The following is a 23,594-nucleotide window of genomic DNA, read 5'->3' as shown; positions in this document are numbered from 1 at the left end:
AACTAATGACATCACAGTGACTCTAGTATTGACATTACTACTGTAGAAAATTCCCATCATTGCAGAAAGTCCTGTTGGAGAGAGAGTATAAGAGAAAGCGGACAAATGACCAAAAGGTCTTAAAGTCTAGAAAATAATGTAGGACACCAGTGGCTAACGGGCTTACTATGATTAACTGGTTTTGAGATTCTGGATGGCACTTTGACTTGAGGTATTTTCTTGCCAATGCAGCAGAGACACAAAGTGAACTTTTTATAGTCTTCTACAGACAGTTTAATCCCTGTTGCTAACCAGTATCTTTCTTTACCATGATTTGCAATTCTCAGGTGTGGCCACCTGGATGGGGACTCTAAAGAAGTGTCCCCTATCTTCACCCAGTTCCTAGACTGTATTTGGCAATTAATGGAACAGTTTCCCTGTGCCTTTGAATTTAATGAAAACTTTCTGCTGGAGATCCATGACCATGTTTTCTCCTGCCAATTTGGAAACTTCCTTGGAAACTGCCAAAAGGATCGGGAAGATCTAAGGTGAATTCATTTTGTGAGAAAACACTGAATAGAAAGAAGAATGCACTCACCACTCTGAATTTTAGACAGCAATCAGTGAAATGGGAGGAGATAACAATAATGAAACGAACTTTTGAATCATAAAGCACTCAATGTTTGCACAGGGATCTCTTGGAACCTCAGATTCCTCATCTGTAAAATAGAGATCAGAGATCATAATGCCTACTTTCCAGGGCAATCATGAGGAACCAGTAAAATAGGGATTATACAAGGGCTGCTATAGGATCAGGGATGGTGAAGGGAAGATACTGGGAAATGAGATTTATCAAATTGTGTGCATATATGAATATGACATAATGAATCCTGCTATTATGTATAATTATAATGCACCAATACAAAATTAAAAATAAAGAATCAATCATTGTGGTATGAATGGTCATTACCCACAATCCTTTTCACTTGTATCAGAGATCACAAACTGGCAGCTCATAGACCCATCCCAGCCCAACAGTCGAGGTTTATTTAGTCTGTGAGTATTTAAAATGTGAATTCGGTTGCCAACGTTTAAGTATTAGAGAATTTAACATCAAATCCAGTTAATTTAGGATTTTTTTAAAAGTAGATAAGCTGTTTTACCAAAATATTCTGAAAAACCAGGAACTCTGTCAACACTGGTCCTATATTCTATTATATCAATAATTAACTAGAGCTAAAAAGCAGCTCCTGCATTTGAATGGGACAAATTTTCATTGGCTGCAGTTCTTGCCATTCCCTATTGTTCAATCCTAGCCTACTTGTAATGTTATCTGTCCAGTTCTTGTAGTCAGTTTAACTTTGTCACCCTGGCTTGAACCAACATCCCCATGATGTAGAAAAAATAGTTTATGAGATTCACAAGGTGTGGAGCACCTCTGAGCATCACTCTACTTATTTTAGAGGCAGAGAAAACATTTCACACTATTGGCTGCGTTAACAGCTCAGTTTCTTGGGCCCTTTCATGACATAGCCTAGATGGCATCTGCTCTCCATGATTCCATTATTTTTCTTGACAACATAGAGAACAGCAATGAAGCTTTCTGCTTTAACGTGTATTTACTTAGATGCTTCCTTGCATACATACATACCTATCTATCTCCCTCCCCACTCTTTTTTGCAACAAGACCTTTATCACTCTCTCCCCAAATGATTTTACACCTGTTCTTTCTATCAACCGGCTGTCCATTTTTCCATAATTTTTTCCCTTCTTAAAATGAGTTTAATATATCCGGACCCATTTCCCACACAATTCTGAATCTCAATGTTAAAGTAGAAAAGTTGAACATTTTAATATATGTTAAAATACTGATTACTTAAAATAAGCAGAACTGTCATTCACTCATGAAAGGAAAAGCATAAGCCTTAGTTAGAATAAGGTAGTCCAAGATACAAACTTTGAATTTGTCACCTATTAGCTATGTGAGCTTAGGCTAATTAATTTTTTATCTTATATTAGTAATTTAGAACTAAACACCTCACAGGATTTTATTATAAAGATTTAAGGAAGTATTTTGGATAAATAGTCTGTAACAGTAATTTGACACATAGGTAACAATAAATATTAGTTACCTTAACTCTGGAAGATTTGTTGTTGTTTTTAACCAGTGACAGATGAGGAAGATGGATATAAAGGACCTTTAGTCTGACTGAAATGGTCTGTGGGTTATAAAAGGTACAGGACCACAATTTTAGGTACTACCACCTATAGTATTCTCCTTCATTCTCCTCCTCCAGCTTTCTTCGACACAGTGTGTACAAATGACCTTTCCATGAGTGGTTACATACAGATCTCATTGGGACCAGTGGATCCCATGTATTTTGCAGTGTTAAATAAGGAACTTCCTTATTGGTTGATCAGGTTACTTGCAGTCCTAATTAAAGTAGAAGAATCAGTCTTGCCATATAAATACCACAATCTTTGGTTACCTACCTGGGATAACTAAAAAATATTTGCTAGTATAAACTGCCAATTGTCTTTCACTGTCTTTAACCTTCTGAAGGGAGAAGAAGCTGGAAACATGGGCGAACCATAAATATTCCATCTAGGATTTCCATTTCTTAAACTACCAGACATTTTAAAAAACCCATTATTTTTTGTGGTGCTGGGGATTGAACCCAGGGACTTGTGCATGCTAGGCAAGCACTCTACCAACTGAGTTATATCCAACCCCAAATCCAATATTTTTAAAACTGGAAAGGTCATCATTTCATAGAATCCTAGATTTGGAAGACATGCTAGAGGCCACATTGTACAGACAAGGAAACAGGCCCAGAAACAGCTAGGAAATTTTCTAAGATCTTGTAGCCACATCCACAGCAAACACTGGACTTAGAACTCTTGCTATTTAATTTGGAACTCTTACTAACATTTTATTCATTTTAAAGATGGATAAATTGGAGCCCAGAAATCTGTTCCTCTACCAACATTCATTAGCCACTTATTTCAATTTTCCTTCTTTCTTGAGTTGGGATACTTTTTGGTAATATTTGACTAAATATAAAGTTCAACAGTACTGCTGAGATTACTTGCTTACTGTTTGTAATTTTTTGGTTTGTTTTTCTTTTCTAACAGAGTCTATGAGAAAACACATTCTGTGTGGCCTTTCTTGGTTCAGAGGAAACCAGACTTCAGGAACCCCCTCTATAAAGGTTTCACTGTATATGGAGTGCTCAATCCTAGTACTGTACCCTACAACATTCAGTAAGTTTTTAAGTTCCCTCTATTATTTTAGCAGGCCCTGGGGTCTTAGCTGCCTTGCCTGTCCTTAGATAGCTGCTATCATTTTCACAAGCCTGGCTATGGAGTAGGACAATCTGTCCCAATATGACTTATTCTTTGCCACCTCTTATAAGAGCTCAATCCTGTTTGGTTTTTTGGTCTGTGCTATATTAGTTGCTGTATTAATTAGCTTCTTATTTCTATAATGACATACCTGAAGCAATTAACTCATAAAGAGAGAAGGTTTATATTGATTCATGGTTCTGGATGTTTTAGTCCAAAATCAAGTGCCACGTTGCTTTGGTTCTCTGGAGAGGGCAGTACATCAAGGCAGAACAAACTGCTCACCACATAAACCAGGAAGCAGAGCAATGAAAGAATAAGAAGAAACCAGGGTCCCACAATCCCCTTCTAGACTATACATCCAATGACCTATAGATATCTCACTAGGCCCCACCTCCTAAAAGTTCCACAGCCTCATAATACCACCCTGGGCATCAAGCTTCCAAGACATGGACATTTGAGGGAGCACTTATTCAAACCATAGCATGTGCTTGGGGAAAATAAAAGAGAAATAATAATTGATGTATAGGAATGTAACCAGTCAGGGATGCAGATTGTTTTATTTCTTTAGTCTTTCCATGTATCTTCTTCTACAACAAAGAAAAAAATGAAAGAAATAGTGCTGGTAGTATGTGCTATATTTTTCCAAAGCCTCAACAGGCTGAAGTGCTCACAAACTGAGAGGAGGAGAATACATTTATTAGCTATAATAACTTATTTTGGAGGTTATTTAGTATTTTATAGTATATAAGATTTTTATCATTTCTGAATAGAGATGGATTTTCTTTCTTTGAAATTTGGATGTATTTCCTTTTCTTAACTAATTATTCTGGCTAGAACTTCCAATGTAGTGTTGCATAAAAGTAGTATAAGCAGGCATCCTTGTCCTATTCCTGACCTTTAGTGTTTCTCCATTGAGTGAAGTTAACTCTAGGTTTTTCACAAACACCCTCTCCATATTTAGCACATCCCCTTCTGTACTTAGTTTGTTGAGTGCTTTCATGAAGAAAGGATGCTAGAGTATGTCAGATATTTGTCCTGTACCAATTGAGATGATTATGTGTTTTCCTCTTATTGCTATTAATGTGGTATGTTATATTGTTTGATTTTCATTGTGCTGAACTGCCTTTGCTTTCCTGGCGTATAATCCTCTTAATATGGTGCTCCATTTGGTTGCCTAATATACTGTTGAGAATTTTTGCATGTATATTCATAACGAACATTGATCTGAAGTTTTGTTTTCTTGTGATTTCTTTAGCTTTAGTGTCAGAATAACTCTAGCCTTGTAGAATGAGTTAGGGAGTCTTAAAATTAAAGCCTTAAAATTTATTCTTTAAATATTTCTGAGAATTCACCAGTGAATTTGTTTCTTGGGACGTTTTTGTTTCCTAATTAATGCCTCTACTTCTAGACTTCTAGATTTCTTATTTCTTCTTAGATCACTTTTTGGCAGTTATGTTTTTCTAGAAATTTATTTATTTCATCTGTTTAATTTTGGCATAAAATTATATTCATAGTATCCTCTTCTCATCTTTATTTCTGTATGATGAGGAATAATATTCCCAGTTTAATTTTTGGTTGACTTCTCTTTCTCCTTTTAAAAATCATTTTAGCTTAAAAATTTGTATCTTATGTCGATCTTTTCAAAGACCCAACTTTGGTTTTATTGATCTACAGTTTTTCTAATCATTATTTCATATATCTTTGTTCTAATATTTATTATTTCTTTCATTTTCTAGTTTGGGGTTTTATTTGCTCATCTATTTCTCTATTGTTAATGTGTAATGTTATTGATTTGAAGTGCAAGTAAAAATTAAATTTGAAAACTATTAATTTCATGTATAAGTAGCACTGCTTTCTCTGAATCCCATATTTTGGTATGTTGTATTTTTATTTTCATTCATTTAAAAGTATTTTTTGATTCCCTCACAACATATTCTTTGATCCAATAGTTGTTTAACAATGTATTGTTTAATTTTCACAAATTTGAATTTTCCAGTTTTGTTACTGATTTCTAATTTATTCCATTGTAGTCAGAGAATGTATTTTTATCATTTCAAAGTTTTTTAATTTATTCAGTCATGTTCTGTGGCCTAATATATGTTCTGAACTGGAGAATGATGTGTCTTCTGACAATAATGTGTATGATTTGAGGAAAATGACTATTCTCTAATTATTGGATGGAGTGTTCTACATATATCTTTAGGTGTGCTTGATATATAATGTTGTTCAAGTCTCTGTTTCTTATTGATCTGTCTAGTTTTTTCTATTCTTTATAGAAAATGGAAGATGGGTGTTGTGGCACACACCTGTAATCCCAGTGGCTAGGGAGGCTGAAGCAGGAGGATCACAAATTTGAGGCCAGTATCACCAACTTAGCAAAGCCCTAAGCAACTTAGACTCTGCTAAAAAAATAAATAATAATAAAGGGATTGGGGTGTAGCTCGTAGTAAAGTGCTTCTGGGTTCAAGCTCTAGTACCAAAAAACAAAAGGAAATAGAAAATGGGATATTGAAGTTTCCATTTTGTAACAATATTTGACTTAAAAGACTCATTTGTCCTTAGTACATACACACCAACTATTTTGGTTACTATTTTCATGGCATATATGTTTCTATCCATTTAATTTTCTCACTTTGATTCGAAAGGGAGTCTAGTGAAAACAACATTAATTTGGATCATGTATTTTTAAAGTCTATTTTACCAATCAAATTAGTAGAAACTGTTTAAGACCATTATTATGAAGAGTTTCTACTAATTTGTTTTTTTTCCCTATGAATGGGGAATACTTTTGTTTCTTTCTAGCAACTCTTAAACCTTTATCAAACACCAGATCAATTGAATATTATAATGTAGTAATTCTGGTAATCAGATTCTCACTTGGAATCTAAAGGGATTCTAGTGAAGTTTTTGTTGCTGTTTGTTGGGTTGAGGGTGTGATTGTTGGTTTAGTAGCTTTTTAAAAATATATTTTTAGTTGTAGGTGGACACAATGCCTTTTTTAAAAATTTTTTTTAGTTGTCAGTGGACTTTTATTTATTTATATGTGATGCTGAGGATCAAACCCACATGCTAGGCAAGTGCTCTACCACTGAGTCACAACCCCAGCCCAATGCCTTTATTTTTATTTATTTATTTTTATGTGGTGCTGAAGATCCAACCCAGTGTCTCACACACACTAGGTGAGCACTCTACCACTGAGCTACAACCCCAGCCCCAGTTCAGTAGCTTTTATAAATGATTTTGTAAAGAATGTATCCTTTGTCCTGTGTATTTACTGAATTCTCTTTTGCACTACCTTACTGGTCAGCTAGTAAAATAACAGATAATTCCATTTGTGTCTCCCAAAAATATTTCCCAGTTTTTGTGGATTGGCTTTTTGTTGGTGTACACCTTCAATACTTAGCCACACCATTCATAACTCTGCCTTGGTCTTCATTTTCTGCTTGTATAGAACCTAAAAATCAGCCACAGATGAAAAGATTAGTGTCTTAAATATTTTTGAGTATGTGTTCAGCCTTGAGCAAGTGCCTAGACTTCTATATTCTCTGATATATGCAGGAGCTTTTCAAAGCCCTTATTCTCCTATCTATCTCCTTCCCCAGTGGCTTCCTTTTCAGGCTTTTCATTATCTGCTGATTGTCCCATCTATCATCAGGTGGCTGTCACTGGTATACTGTCAACAAATGTCATACAGGCTACTATGCTAACTCTGTAAGACAGTTCCAAGGTGGACAAAACAAAAAAAAAAACAAGGCCCTGAGCCCATCCTTGAGGGCCAGGAGACAATTGAAAATATATAATCACAATTTTTGAGATTAAGGTCTATATTGCCCATCTGGCAGCAGAAATTTACCTAAGCAAAGTGGCCCACCATCCCCTAGGTCACCACTAAGTTGGGTTATGGAATAGTAGGGAGATAAATCAAAATGTTGTAGCAATCTCTTACCAAAATTTTGTTGCTCCTTCTTTCATTATGCATTCCCCTGATTATTTTAAATTTTATTAGATTCTAGAGTTTTGGAACATGTAATTCTTATAGTTTTTGCTTGCTTAGTCATTCTTTTAGTGGAAGGATAGAGTTTTGAAGTTCTCTACTCCATGATGTTATCAATGTTATCTACTTCAACAATGTTATCAATGATAGATATTTTTTGTCACCATTATTATTACTGGGTTTGGGTATTCTAGGTGGGGGTTCCAGGTGGGGAATTGATATAGTTTACATGTGATTATTGATAAATGTAATATCAGAAATTCTTCTGCATTTCTTTAGAAATCAAAATTAAATCGAGTGAAAACTGGAATAGAAATATTTCCCCTACTCTTCCCACTAAGTAAACTACCCCTGTATATCATAAAACCAATATTAAACCACAATAAAAGACACACAGAAGGAGGCAAATTGAGTAGACTTTACAAGTCAGAAGAAACATTATGATGGCAAGTTCTATAGTTTTTTTTTTTTTTGCCTCATATATCCCAGACTTGGACCTAAAGAAGGTGGTAGCACAGAAATGCCAAGGGCATGAAAACCCAAAGAATCCTGTTCTGTCTAGCTAAAGAACCAGGAAAGAGACAGCCTACTAAGACAGAAATCCTTAGACAATAATAGCTCTCTTCTTGTCATACCCTACAGAAAGAAAAAAAAAAAACTGGCACTCCAACCAATCCACAAAGGCCAAATTAGGAGTCAATATTTCTGCCCTCATCAAGTTGGAATAAACACCTAAATATCCCTGTACCTCCCCACTGGTGGTGTTAGAGTAGGCCAAATGGGGATTGGGATTTTCATCCCCAGTGTATACTTCCCTTCCTCTAATGTTAGTGAGACCATGTGTAGAGCCTGGACTTCTACTTTCACTCAATAGGAATATGGTATTTGTCCCCCTCCCTACTTGGATAGTATCAGAAGAAGCCTTTTGAGAGTCAAGAATTTCACCACCACCCAGCATTAATGAGGCCATGCCTTGTGGTATCATTGGAGATATCATGGGGAAAGGTAATGGGGCATATCTGTCCATCTTATGATGTTATCAGCATATGTCTAGTGGGAAGCCTGACACTTTGCTTCCATTTAGTAGTACTTTGGAGGGCCTCCCCAAGTCAAGTGTCAATATAGGCTAAGTGAAGAGCTTCAACTTATACTCCCTCCTGACCTACAATGAGGAGGAACTTCCTACTTTGTTGTCCCAAGCCAGAAGAGGGCCATTGGAAACAAGCCTGGTTAAACAGAAAATCTAATTAAAATTCAGAGACTCTTAACAACATTCCCCAAATGTCTATTTAATGTGAAAATCAGTCATCAGAACAAAAGTGTGGAAAGTATCAACTTGAATGAAAAAAGGTAGTACATTCCAATACAAGATGACAGTGATGTTAGAATTATCTGACAAATATTTTAAACAGCAATCATCAAGATTCCTCAAGAAGCAATTCAAAATTACTTGAAATAAATTTTTATAAGTCTCAGCAAGAAATTGAAGATACCCTGGCATGGTAGCACGTGACTATAATCCCAGCTATTCAGGGGACTAAGGCAGGAATATTTTAAGTTGAGGCCAGCCTGGGCAAATTGGTATGAAACTATCTCCAAAAATTGTTTTAAAGGGCTAGGGATATAGATCAGTGGTAGAGTACTGACCTGCATGTGTGAGGCCAAGGGTTTAATCCCCAATACTACCAAAAAGTAAAGAAAAACTGAAGATATGAAAGAACCAAATGGAAACTGTATAATGGAGTAATACAGTAACAGCAATGAAAACACAATAGGCTCAATAGCAGAATGGAAGGGAGAAATGAAAGAATTTGAACTTAAGTAAAAATAGGAGTAAGAGGGCGAAAAGTGTAAGAGAAAACTGACTGAAAAAAAAAACAAACAAAACCTCAGTGGGACAATAAGAAACAAACTAACTCTGGTATCACTGGACACTTGGAAGTAGTGGGCAAAGACAGGTGCTGAGGGAATACTCAAAGAAATACAGTTGCCTCTTAGAATCCAATGGGAATTGATTCTAGAAACACTACCCACTGTGGAAACCAAAATCCATGAGTGCTCAAGTCCCTTACATAAAATGGCATAGAATTTGCCTATAACTGGTGCACAGTCTCCCAAATACTTTAAATCATCTTATAATACCTAATACAATGTAAATGCTATATAAATAATGGTTATACAGTACTATTTTATACTAACAAAAAATCTGTACATGTTCAGTAAAGATCAACCATTATAGGCCTAATTACATTTGTTTTTGATAGTAGAGATTGAATCCAGGGATACTCAACCACTGAGCCACACATCCCCAGCCCTTTTTATTTTGAGACAGGGTCTCACTGAGTTGCTTAGGGCCTCCCAAAGTTGCTAAGTCTATCTTTGGACTTGTCATCCTCCAGCTTCAGCCTCTTGAGCCACTGGGATTGCAGGTATGTGTTACTACTCTTGGTCTAACTACACTTTTGTTCAGCAAATGGTTGAATTTACAGATGCAGAACCTATAGATATGGAGGATAAGTGTAATGGCTGAAAATATCCCAAATATGGTAAAAGATATAAACCTATAGATTCAACAATATGTGTTACTATCAAATAGAATAAACCCAAAATTCACACCAAGAAATATCATAGTCAAACTTATTAAAACAACAAAAACATTCTTGAAAACAACAACAGAGAAATGACACCTTAAAAGGGAAAACCATTCAAATGACAACAGATTTCTCACCAGAAATCAGGGAAGCCAGAAAGAAGGTCTCATTTAAAGCACTGAACAAAAAGAACTATCAATGGAGAATTTTTAACAGAAGAAAATATCCTTCAGGATTGAAAGAAAGATGAATGAGAATGTATTGGTAGCAGAATACCCTAAAAGAAAGGACTAAAAAATTTCTCTAATGAGAAAGGAAATGATAAAACAAGGGATCTTGAAACATCAGAAAGGAAGAAGGAACAATGGAAAGAATAAAAATGTGTAAGTATGATAGACTTTCTCCTTTTTAATTGTCTAAATTATTTAACATTAGAATCAAAAAGTAAAACATTGACGATATAGCTCTACATATATAGAGATAAAATATTTAAGACAATTTTAAATGGAGGAGAAGAAAGGGATGTAAAGAGAAGAAGGTTTTGTACACTTCACTCAAACTTATAAAATATCAATACTAGTAGACTGTGATAATCCACTCATATACACACACAGTATGTGTGGGTGTGTATAAATATATATATATATATATATACATATATATACACACACGCCTGTGTGTGTGTGTGTATATATAAATAAATTATACTGCCTAGAGAAACCACTAAAAAGTCCAAGTTAAATTAAAAAACATTTTAATGAAAACAAAATTTAAAAATATATATTCCAGTGCTGGGATTGTGGTTCAGTGGTAGAGCACTTGCCTCACACATAGGAGGCACTGGGTGTGATCTTCAGCATCACATAAAAATAAATAAATAAAATAAAGGTATTGTGTCCATTTATAAAAATATATATATATGTATTATATATATAATATATATGTGTATATGTATATATGCATATATATGTATATTTCAGTAACCTACAGGAAGTCAGGGAAAGAAAACAGAAAAGAGAATGAATAGAGAAAATAATAATATGGAATTATTAAGTTCTAATATCATAGTTATATATAATTTAAATGATCCACATATACAAATTAAAAGATAAAGATTAGAAGAGTGGATAAAATTTAAACACCTTATGCTGCTGTAAGTAACTTGCTTTAAATATAATGACATAGGTAGATTGAAAGTAAGAGGATGGAAAGATATATATCATGAAAGTGTAAATCAAATCAGGAATGGCCATATTAATATCAGATATAGTAGACATCATAAAAAAGAAAATTACTGTAGACAAAGAGACAATATATAATGATAAAAAGTCAAGAATAATAAATATTAACCTTAAATATATATGATCCAAGCAGCAGAGATATAAAATATGTGAAGCAAACAATGACAATACTAAAAGAAGTTATAAAGAGAGCTACAGAGTTGGAGATACCAATATTCCTCTCTCAAAGGTTAATAGAATATTCACACAGAAAACCAGCAAGGAGAGAGAAGAAATTAACAACATAGTCATTCAGCAGGATCTAATTCACATGTGTATACCAGTCTACTCAAAAACAGAAGAATACACATTATTTTCAAGTACTCATGGAACAAAGTACCAAGATAGATCATGTCCTTAAAAAATGCTCAATATACTTTTTAGAAAACTTGAAATTATATGAAATGTTTCTCTAATCAAACTAGAAGTCAATAACAGGAAAATCTATAAATACATAGAAACTAAATAGCATACTTCTAAATTTATCCATGTATATAATAAAGTTTCAAGGGAAAATTCACTGAAATAAATGAAAATACAACATACCAAAGTTTGTAGGACACAGCTAAATTAGAGCTGGAAGGGAAATGTATTGTTCTAAATGTCTACATTTGAAAAGAAATAACAAAAAAGAAATATCAACTATTCTTAAGACAGCACATCAATACCCCCAGAAAAAGAAAATTATAAACAGGGAGGATATAAAGATCAAAAGAGTGACAAAAAAGAGAAAACACAAGTTATTCCCTATGTCTGGAATAAACCAGGGATTATAACTATGCACCCTGCAGACATCAAAATAATAAAGGAATACTACAACAACTACAGTCAGTAAGGAGGATTTCATCAGTATAATGTCAATGCTGAATTTCTGGTGGGAATGTGTGACAAGCATCTAAATCATATCTGCAAGGAATATATGGAAGTATACTCATTAGTTTCTATGTGCTTTTATTTTCCTGTTATATTTCTGCTATTGACTTCTAGTTTGATTCTCTTATGTTCAGAGAAAGCATTTTAAAATTATTTGAATTTTTAAATAGATGCCTATTGAAGTATCCTATAGACATCTGTAAAAATGTGTACTGTTGAACCTCAAAGGGAAAGGCAAATCATGGTTGATTCCCCCATAAAATGTTTACTGTGTAGAACATGTAAGACAAATCTACAGCTCCAACCATGTACCTGTGTTGTTTTAAATGTCATCCATTAATGTATGATATCTGGCAGAGGTGCTCTAATAAAGGGCACAGCATTCTTTAGCTCTCTGTGATCTAATAGTTAATCTTCATTTAGTGTCTTTAAGCACCAGTCCATACCAGGGGATTGAAAGATGAGATGGAAAGAATAAGTGCCCAGTGTATCACAAGGTCAATTAGAACATTTCATAATCCTTCAGTGCCTTGCCTTATATCGTATCATATTTACCAACTACACCAGCAAGGGAAAGTTAACTGGTTCCCAGCAGGCAGCAACCACCAACAATATAGAAACCTTAAGTTTGTTCCAAGAAGAAGTCCATTCAAATAATGGGAAAACAGATATCTTTAAGGAGTACATCCAAGATCAAAGCTCCTTTTTGTAGAATTTAGGCAATGTTAATATTTAACTAACTAATTGTTTCTTTATCCTGCAAAGCTGTTCATCTCTTGTACAAGGTAAAAGATGAAGTGAGATGGACACTTTAGAACAGCAGTGATTTCTGGGATTGAGGAAGTTTGGGTACTCATGTCCAACAGAGACAGCAAGTATTCAGGTTTTGGAATCAAACCACAGTTAAGGGTGATTGCTACAAGTGGCCAGTTTCTGCAACTGCCAGATCACTGTGTGGGAGCAGATCCCTGCCACTAGAAGATAGCAGAATCAGACTTCAAAGGCAGGACTATCTAATCTGTTTTATATTGTAATCTAGCCCTAGTAAGTATTGTTTGTTATTCCTTCAACAATTTACCAGATATCATCCAATTTGGGCACCCCTTGTCTCTAAGGATATAATAGTTTGCTTGACCTACAGGGGGCAGCATCGCCATTGATATTACATTCAAATTTAGGCCAGAGTGATAGTTAACAGGCAGTACTTGAGTTTGTCTTTCATGAGTTCCTTTCAGATCCAGGGAAGCTCTGACCTTTAAATTATTTTAGCACTACCCATTATTGCTCAGGAAGTGGATTTATATTTATCAAGAGCCTGCCTGAGAAACAACCAGGTAGACTCAGGACTCCCTGGCCTGAGTTTAGTATCCTCTAGACTTGCCAAGTTATCATGCTTCATGCCATCTGTTGCCTGATAAACTCTTTCAACATCACCAGCTGATGAAGGAGATCTTTGGCTTCAGCTAACTTTTTCCATTGACTGTCTGCCCAGGCCTCAGAAGAGGCCTAATATAGTATGGGCAGTACTCCATGCCATAAAAATCCACATCAACAAGGTATTTGTGGGTGGAGGTCCAAAGCCTCCTGTGAGGGTCATTTCTACTTCCCACACTTACTATGTAGAATCCTTTAGCAGTGACACCACTTTTTCTATCTTTGTACTGTGACAATCAGTTGTGTAATTCCATTGTGAAGTGTTTACTCCCTACTAGATTTATTCTAGGTAATTGGGCACCCCCTTTTAATTTAGTTCCTGGGCTAGCTACTATCTTAGTCCATTTTGCACTGCTATAGCAGTATACCACAGACTGAGTAATTTATAAATAAACAAATTTATTTCTCTCAGTTCTAGAGACCAGGAAATCCAAGAGCATGATGCTAGCATCTGATGATGGCCTTTATGCTATGTCCATCTCATTTAGAAGAGTAAGAAAAGGCAAAAGTGACAGCAAGATGGGACTGAATTCACTTTTATAATAAACTCTCTTGCTAGCTAACCCACACTTGAGATGATATTAATCCAGTTATGAGGACTCTGTACTTCTTATTAGACCCACCTCCCAAACAGTTACATTGGGAATTAAGTTTTCTACACATGGATGTTGGAGCATGAATTCAAACTGGACCTCAGCACAAGAAAAAAGACATGTTTTCTCCTCCAAATGATAACTGACCCTTCCTTTCAAGTACCACCCCCCATAGTTACTGGCAAAATAGAGGGTAAATTATCTCAGTCTTTATCATGGTAATACCATGCTGCTTTTGTATTTATTCTACTTTTTTTTTGTAGTGGAGATTGAACCCAGGGGCACTTTTTCACTGGGCTTTATGTCAACTCTTTTTATTTTGAGACAGGGTCTCTCTAAGTTGCCAGGGTTAGCCTTGAATTTGTGATCCTCCTGCCTCAGCCTACCTAGTAACTAAAATTACAGACATGAGCTACCACACCTAGAACCATGCTGCTTATTTCTTTAGAGGACACCAGTTCTCTTCACCAGGGTCTTACCCTTTAACTCATCTCCCACAGAAATTTGAGTTTCTACCTCTTCTCTGAGCATGTCCTGGTGGAAAGTACCCACAAGGCCCAACATGTTCCTCATGGTTTGGAGTACCTCTTAAGTAGCTACTTCCTTTGGAATCCTAGGAAGGATAGGGATATAAACTTATCTTTAATCACTTCAAGTAATTCTTTAGCCAACTTAGCCAAAGAGTGAGGATCTCAACATGATTTAATTGAAGGACTAGAATGACAGTATCTGCAATAACATAATTTGGTGTCATGCTAGCTGCTTGCAAAACCATCTCTCCCAGTTGTGCTTGGGATTAGCCTTAGCCTGACATTTCTACATTATTGACTTGTTTGCCAAGGACCCCAAATTACCAACCTGACCACAGGGAGCTCTCCTACTATAACCTATAATGGGGCCTGGGGTAACACACTCATGATTCACAGGTATGCATAGTTCCACTTTCTCTATTCAGGCTCCCAGATTTTAAAATATCCAGTACTGACTAGTGGCGGACCCAGGTGGGTTTGCTCATGTTCCCTAAGCAACTGGGTGTCTCAAATCTTGAAAATCAGCTCCAGTAGCATGAGTTCACTCAAATACCGGCATTACCACTTATCTAGGCTGATGAGGAATAGTGGGGAAACCACAAAGTGTTATGGAGTACAGTGTAGCACAGAATGATGTTATGCCAAATTTAATGTAAGGGTGTTCCAAATTTAAGTAATAAATACTCAAGGCTCTCTGGAGTTTTTTGTTGTTGTTGTTGTTGATTATTCCACTGATTTGATGGACCCTATTTGATTTCTTGCTTATCACCAAAACTCTCACCTTAATGCTAATTACAATGAGTTCAAATGATCTCAGGTCTCATCAGAGAAAAGATATGACCTCAAGATTTGCAGTAACACATTCAATTAGCTTTTTATGTGTGTGTTTAGGGCAGAGACAACACTGTGACAGGTTTATATGGATGCAGAGACCAGCACTCAGGAAAAGAGGACAAGGAAACTCCTCCAAAGAACAAGGGGCTTGTTTGTCTAGCTTCCTAGACAGCATGGTAAAGTATTTGTGGGTCAGAGAATTCTAAAGGTCAGTCACAACATGGCTTCTTTATTACCACAGAGTTTATTTCATCTATGACTAGCTGATATTTGCAAGGTATGCAAGGCAGTCAGGCTCAAAATGGCTAAACAAATGCTTATTTAGGCTATTTAATGCAAGCAGAAAATTTGAGTTTGGTCTTTTGAGCTAATGGGTTCCTCGTCTATTATGAAGAAGAAAACAACATAGGCCATCTTTGGCTCATTTTTATAATTGGACCATATAATGTATAGCCACTCTAGAAAAAAATAAATGTACAAATACAATATTTGCCAATAATTGTACTAATTGCATTCCTGGGCATATATCCCAGAAAAAATGAAAGATTTTTGTTCACATAAAAACTTATATGTGAATATTCATAGTGGTTTCTTTAATTAAAGTCCCAAATTAAAAACAAACCTGTTGTCTTTCAACAGGTGAATGGATAGTTATACAAGCTGAAGTATATCTTTACCTTGAAGTACTGCTCAAAAATAAAGAAAAGCAAACTAGATAAGTGCAACATTGATTCTTAGTTATTGATAGACCTTTATTTTATTTATTTTTATGTGGTGCTGAGGATCAAACCCAGTGCCTCACACATGCTAGGCAAGCGCTGTACCACTGAGCCAAAACCCCAACCCAGATAAGTGCTATTTTTTGCAAAGAATATATTAAATGAAGAAAAGCCAATCTCAAAATGTTTTGTACTGGTATAGTTTCGTGTGTGTGTGTGTGTGTGTGTGTGTGTGTGTGTTTTGAAAAGACAAATAAATGGAACATAGGTTAATGTTAATCAAGGGATAAAAACAGTAGGTTATAGAGAATAGGGAAGCAGGTGTGGCAATTGAAAGACAACAGGAATGGGCTTTATGGTGATAAATTTGTTGGTATTGTGACTATCATTGTCAATATCCTGGTTGTGGTATTGTACTATAGTTACCCATTGGGGACACTGAGTATAGGGTACATGGACACACAATTTTTTTTAAAGAGAGAGAGAGAATTTTTTAATAATTATTTTTTAGTTTTCAATGGACACAACATCTTTATTTTATTTTTATGTGGTGCTGAGGATTGAGCCCAGTGCCCTGTGCATGCCAGGTGAGCACGCTACTGCTTGAGCCACATCCCAAGCCCTAGTTTGTATTTTTCATTTAGAATCAGGGTCTCACTAAGTTGCTTAGCACCTCATTTTTGCTGAGGCTGGCTTTGAACTCCCAATCCTCCTGCCTCAGACTCTCAAGCCCCTGGGATTACAGATGTGGGCCACCAGGCCCAGAAAATTACTTTTAATTGTAGTAAAATATGCATAATATATCATCATAACCATTTTTCTAGCTCAGTGGCACTAAGTACTTTCATTTTGTTATATAACCAATGTGTACAGCTTTCATCTCACAAAACAAAAGCTTTATTCCCATGAAAAAAACAACTCCTTGTTTCCCTTCCCCCAAGGCCAATCATTCTACTTTTTATCTCTATGAACTTGACAAATATAGGTCTCCCATATAAGTGGAATCATACAATTTTTGTTGTTTTGTGTCTGGTTTATTTCACTTAGCATAATGTCCTCAGGAATTCATATTATAGCATCTGTCAGAATTTCCTTCCTTTTTAAAGCTGAATAACATATAATTGATTTTATATAGCACACTTTGATTATTTATCTGTTAGTGTGTATTTGAGTTGTGTCACCCTTGCCTTTTTTAAAATTAATGCTATTATGAACATTGATATAAAGTAATTTTTTAAATCTCATCTTTTAGTTCTTTTGATGTATCACCAAGAGTGAAATTGTTGGATCATGTATTGAATCTATTTTTAATTTTTGGAGGAATAACCACAGTATTTTTCATAGTGGCCTCACCATTTTACAGAACAGTGCACAATGGTTCTAATTTTTCCACATCCTCACCAACATTCTTTCCCTTCTTTCGTTTCTTCATTATAGCCATTCTAATGGGTATGAGGTGATTTTGTGGTTTTGATTTGCAACATCTTTTCATCTCTTTATTGACTATTGGAATTTATTTGGATAAATATCTGTTCAAATCCTTTGAACATTTTTTAAAATATTTTTTAGTTGTAGTAGGACACAATACCTTTATTTTATTTTATTTTATTTATGTGGTGCTGAGGATCAAACACAGTGTCTCGCATGTGCTAAGTGAGCGCTCTACCACTGAGCCACATCCCCAGCCCCTCCTTTGAACATTTTTGATTGGGTTATTTTTGATTTTTGGATTTTATATATTCTAGATAGATTCCTTATTAGATAAACAGGTTGCAAATATTTTCTTCCATTCTTTAGGTTGCCTTTTTACTCTCCTGATAGTGTCCCTTGATGCAGCTGTGATTTGAATATCCCCTCCAAAACTCAGTGAAATTTAATTGCCATCATAACAGTATTCATATGTGATTAGCATGAGGATTTTTTATGCCATTATTGATAGAAAGAGTTAATTATCTCAGGAGTGGGATCCTACTCAAAATAATGCATTCTGAGTGCTTTTCTTCTCTCTGCCATGTGTGCTCACTTGTTCGTCTGCCATGTTATTCTGCAGCACATAGGCCCCTGCCAGATATTAGCATTAGACTCTGGGACTTCCCAGCCTCCAAAACTGTGAACCAAACAAGCTTCTATTGTTTATAATGTACTCAGATTGTGTGGTATTCTTTTATAGCAACAAAAAATAGAATAAGGCAGATACACAATTTTTTTATCTTTGATACTGACCTGTTTATTTATTTATTGTTGTTGTTGCCTGTGCTTTTGATGTCATATCCATGAAATCCTTGCCATATCCAATTTTCTGAAGGATTTACATTGTTTTTACTAAGGGTCATATAGTTTTAGCTCTTATATTTAGGTACATTTGAAGCTAATTTTTATTTAGGGTGAAATTTACTATTTATGATAAGGGTTCCAACTTCATATTTTGTATGAGGATATAAAATTTTCCCAGCACAGTTTTTCAGAACTCTGTCCCTTTCTCCACTGAATTGTTTGTCATTCTTATCAAATCATTTTACCATACATACAGTGATTTATTTCTGGGCTCTCGTTTCTGTTCCACTATTCCAATTTTATGCCAGTACCACATTGTTTTGTTTGCTATAGCTTAGTAATAAGTTTTGAAATCAAGACATATGAAGCCTTCTACTTTGTTTTCTTTTTCAAGATTGTTTTCATTGTTTGGGGTCCCTTAGAATTTTCAGGATATAATTTTTCCATTTCCATAAAAAGCACCATTGGAAGGGCTGGAGTTGTTGCTCAGTGATAGAGTACTTGTCTAACACAAATGAGGCACTGGTTTGATCCTCAGCATCACATAAAATTAAATGAATAAAATAAAGGTATTTTATCCATCTACAACTAAAATAAATATCTTTTTAAGAGAGAGAGAATTTTTTAATATTTATTTTTCAGTTTTTGGTGGATACAACATCTTTATTTTATTTTATGTGGTGCTGAGGATCAAACCCAGCGCCCCGCACATGCCAAGCAAGCGTGCTACCGCTTGAGCCACATCTCAAGCGCAATAAATATATTTTTTTTTTATTGATTGTTCAAAACATTACAGAGCTCAAGACATATCATCTTTCATACATTCGACTCAATTGGGTTTTGAACTCCCCAAATACATAATACAGACTCACTTCTGTTACATACTCACATTTTTACATAATGGCATATTAGTGACTGTTGTATTCTGCTACCTTTCCTATCCCCTAATAAATATTTTTTTTAAAAAAGACACCATTGTAATTTTAATGGAGGTTACATTAATCTGTAAATCACTTTGGGTAGTATTGACAGTCTTAACAATATTGTCTTCCCATTTATTTGTGTCATCTTCAGTTTCTTTCAGTAATATCTTCTCTGTATAAGTCTTTATCCCCATGCTTAAGTTTATTTCTAAGTATTTTATTATTCTTGATGCTGTTTTAAGTGGGATTGTTTACTTAATTCACTGTATTTAGAAATAGCGAAAGTGGGTTTCGTTGCTTACTCCTGATAATAAAGGAAAAGCTTTCAGTCTTTTACCATTAGGTGTGATATTTACTTGGCTTTTTCATATAATTGAGATAACTTGCTTCTGTACCAGTTTATGGGCTTTGATCATGAAAGATTGTTGCATTTTCTCAAATGCTTTTTCTGCATCTGTTTGAGATGACTATGATTTTTTTACCCTTTCTGTTGATGCAGTATATGACATTAATTTGTTTGCATATGTTGAACCATTCTTGAATTATAGTGATAAAGTCCACTAAATTGTGGTATATGATCCTCTTAACATGCTGTCGAATTCAGTTTGCTAGTATTTTCTTGATTATCTTTGCATCTCTGTTCATTAGCAATACTGGCCTATAATTTTATTTTCTTATGGTATCCCTATATGACTTCATAAGAAGGTAATGCTAGCTTTGGCAAATGAGACTTTACCTCCTTTTCATTTTTTCGGAAGAATCTGCATAGTATTGACATTAATTCAAATATTGAAGATAATTCTCCAGTGAAGCTTCTGGTTCTGGCTCATCTTTCTTGGGAAGTTTTTGATTCTTGATTCAATCTCCTTACTCAATATTAATCTGTTAAGTATTTTTTCCATTATTCATTCTTAGTAAGCTGTATGATTCTAGGAATTTAGCCATTTCTTCTAGATTATCCAATTTTCTGGCATATAATTGTTCATACATGTTGGATATCCTTTATGTGACATGTTTAGGACCAATAGTGTTTCATATTTCTTTTTTTATATTTTTATTGTACACTTTACTGGTTAAGCATCCCTAATCTAAAAATCCAAAAGCCAAAATGCTTGAATTATAATATTTATTATCCTTTTTTTGTAAGTGGTATCAGTTGTAATATCTCCTTTTAAATTTATTATTTCATTTATTTGACTCTCCTATTGTTTTTTTCTTGGTCTAGCTAAAGGTTTGTCATTTTAAAAAATATTCTCAACAGATTTTTGTATTCTGTTTTATTTATTCTTTAATCATTAATATTTCATTTCCCCACTAACTTTTAGCTGGTTTGTTCTTTACTTAATTCCTTAAGGTATAAAATTAGGTTGTTGATCTGAGATCTTTCTCCTATTTTAATGTATGTGTTTATTACCATAAATTTTCATTTTTATTACTATATTTGACCAATGTATATATTTATGGGGTACCATGTGATGTTTTGATATATGAATACAACTTACAATGAATAAATCAAGCTAATTAACATATTTCTCACCCATCATTTTTTATAACAAGACATTTAAATTCTCTGCAATTTAAAAATACACCTTATTATTAACTATTGTCACTGTGCTGTGCAATAGATGTTAATCTGACTGAAACTTTTTACCCTTTGACTACCATCTTCCCTTCTCCCCTCTGCCAGCCTCTGGTTATCACCATTCTACTCTCTGATTCTATGTTTAATTGCTTTTGATTCTACATATCAACTAGATCATGCAATAACTTTCTTTTCTGTGCTTGGCTTATTTTACTTAGTATAAGTCCTTCAGTTCCATCCATGGTGTTACAAATGACAGAATTTCCTTCTTAATGCTGAATTGTGTTCCATCTTATGTATATACCATTCATCAACTGGTGAACACATGTAATGATTCCATTTCTTAGCTATTGTGAATAATCCTGCAATGAACATAGGAATGCAGGTATTTCGTTGACATATCAATTTCAGTCCCTTGGCTATATATCTAAAAGTGGTATCTTGGATCATACTGTAGTTCTAAGTTCTATTTTTATTTTTATTTTTTGTGAAACTTTTATATTGTTTATCTTTTTAAAAAATATATTTCATTGGGCTGGGGATGTGGCTCAAGTGGTAGCGCGCTCGCCTGGGATCCGTGGAGTGCTGGGTTCGATCCTCAGTACCAAATTAAAAAAATAAAGATGTTGTGTCCACAAAAACCTAAAAAATAAATATTAAAAAATTCTCTCTCCCTTTAAAAATATATTTCATTTATCCTAATTAGTTACATGTGATAGCAGAATGAAATTCAATTCCACAAATAGAGCACAATTTTTCATGTTATATTGATAATGGCTACACTAATAAATTTACTTTTGTGACATTTTGCTACATCCTATACATTATGGTATGTTTTATTTTTATTTGCTTCAAGATATTTTCTAATTTCCCTTTTGATTTTTTTGACCCATTGTTTGCTTAAGAATATATTTTTAAATTTCCACATATTTCTGAATTTTCCAGATTTCCTTTTACTGTTGATTTCTAGTTTTATTCCTTAGAGAAGATGTTTGGGATGCTCTCTGTCTTAAATTTGTTGAGATTTGTTTTGCTACCTAACATGATATATTTTTGGAGAATGGTCCATGTGCTTTTGAAAAGACTATTGTTGGGTTGAATGTTTTATATATGGCTGTTAGATCCATTTGGTCTATAATGTTCAAGTATGTTGTTTTTTGAAATAAAAAAAAATGAGATCTAGCTCTCCTTCCTAAGTTATTATACCCATTATTGAAAATGGGGTATTTAAATCTTCTTCTCTTATTATTTAATAGTATTCTTCTCCCTTCATGTCAGTCAGTGCTTGATTCATTTAGTTTGGTGCTCATATCTCTAAAGTTGTGTACATATATTTGTAATTGTTATGCCTTCCTAATGGATCAACTTTTTTTCACATTATAACATCCTTTTTTGTTGCTTGTGTCAGGTTTTGTTGTTTTGCTATTCTTGCTGTTTGGGGTTCTGGGTCTCAAAACCAGGACCTCACACATGCTAGGAAAAAGGCTCTACCATTAATCTACATCCTTAACCCTGTTGTGACAGTTTTTGATGTTTATTTTGTCTCAAAAAAATTAAATATAAAAAGGGCTGGGGATATGGTTCAATGGGTAAGCAACAGTGTATTCAATTCCTGGTACAAAAAAAAAGAGTTAATTTTGTCTGAAAGAAATATACACACTCCTGGTGGTTTTTTGTTGGTTTGTTTGTTTTGGGGTTTCTTTTGGTTGTCATTTGGATGAAATATCTTTTTATCTCCTTAATATCAGTATACATAGGGAAAGATTTACTTTAATTATTTTGCTAGTTGTTTTTTTTTACTTTGTACTTCTTTTGTTGATCCCTTCATATCTTGCTGTCATTTTCTGTTTCATTGTTTTGCTTTTGTTACTTTATTAGTATGCTTTCATTCCTTTTATGTTTTTCTTCTTTTGTAAACTTTCAGGGTTTTGTTGTTGTTATTTTATATTGTTTTGGTTCTTTTTATGTATGCAGGACAGTATAATTCATTTTGACATAATTATAAAGCATGGAATACATCTTGTTCTAATTCAGTCCCCAGTACCTTTCTTTCCCCTTCCCTCCACACTCGAGCCCACTATGTTCCCTTTAGTGTTCTTTCTGCCACTTACCCATAGTTATTTTTTAAATTAGCTTCTTGTGGATATACATGATGGTGAGATTCACTGTGATGTATTCATATATATACATAGGAAATTATGTCAGATTCATTTCACTGTATTTCCTTTTCCCATTCCCCCTCCCTTTACTTCATTTCCTTTTGTCTACTCCACTGAACTTCTATTCTTTTCCCATTTATTGAGGATTAGCCTCTATATATCAGAGGAAACATTTGACCTTTGGTTTTGGGGGGATTAGCTTATTTCACTTAGCATGATAGGCTCTGTACATCCATCCATTTACCAACAAATGCCATAAAGTCATTCTTCTTTTTGTTCCATACCTGCCTATTTGATTTTAAATTTATTTTTTTCACAGTATTTTTTAATTTATTTTTTATTTTTTATTTTTTTATTGGTTGTTCACAACATTACAAAGTTCTTGACATATCATATTTCATACATTAGATTGAAGTGGGTTATGAACTCCCAATTTTTACCCCAAATGCAGATTGCAGAATCACATCAGTTACACATCCAC

The 23,594-nt window shown here is 34.4% G+C and overlaps 1 protein-coding gene and 1 long non-coding RNA gene across 4 annotated transcripts in view; one reads left to right on the top strand and one right to left on the bottom strand.

Moving 5' to 3' along the window:
* Positions 1-23,594, bottom strand: part of LOC120889005 (uncharacterized) — a 410,936-nt gene that overhangs the window by 332,681 nt on the left and 54,661 nt on the right. The window lies entirely within an intron of this gene.
* Mtmr8 (myotubularin related protein 8) overlaps positions 1-23,594 on the top strand; it is an 84,777-nt gene that overhangs the window by 49,512 nt on the left and 11,671 nt on the right. For 2 of the 3 annotated variants that reach the window (XM_013362813.4, XM_040282397.2), the window contains 2 exons: positions 327-527; positions 3,115-3,243. In XM_013362813.4, the coding sequence (XP_013218267.1) occupies positions 327-527; positions 3,115-3,243 (330 nt within the window). Of the gene's footprint in view, positions 1-326; positions 528-3,114; positions 3,244-5,603; positions 10,296-23,594 lie in introns of all 3 variants that reach the window. The other variant, XR_013431776.1, reaches the window with a different exon arrangement.

The sequence above is a fragment of the Ictidomys tridecemlineatus genome, chromosome X (assembly GCF_052094955.1).
Source record: "Ictidomys tridecemlineatus isolate mIctTri1 chromosome X, mIctTri1.hap1, whole genome shotgun sequence".
Taxonomy (NCBI): Eukaryota; Metazoa; Chordata; class Mammalia; order Rodentia; family Sciuridae; genus Ictidomys; species Ictidomys tridecemlineatus.
This window is presented reverse-complemented; position numbering and strand designations above follow the sequence as displayed.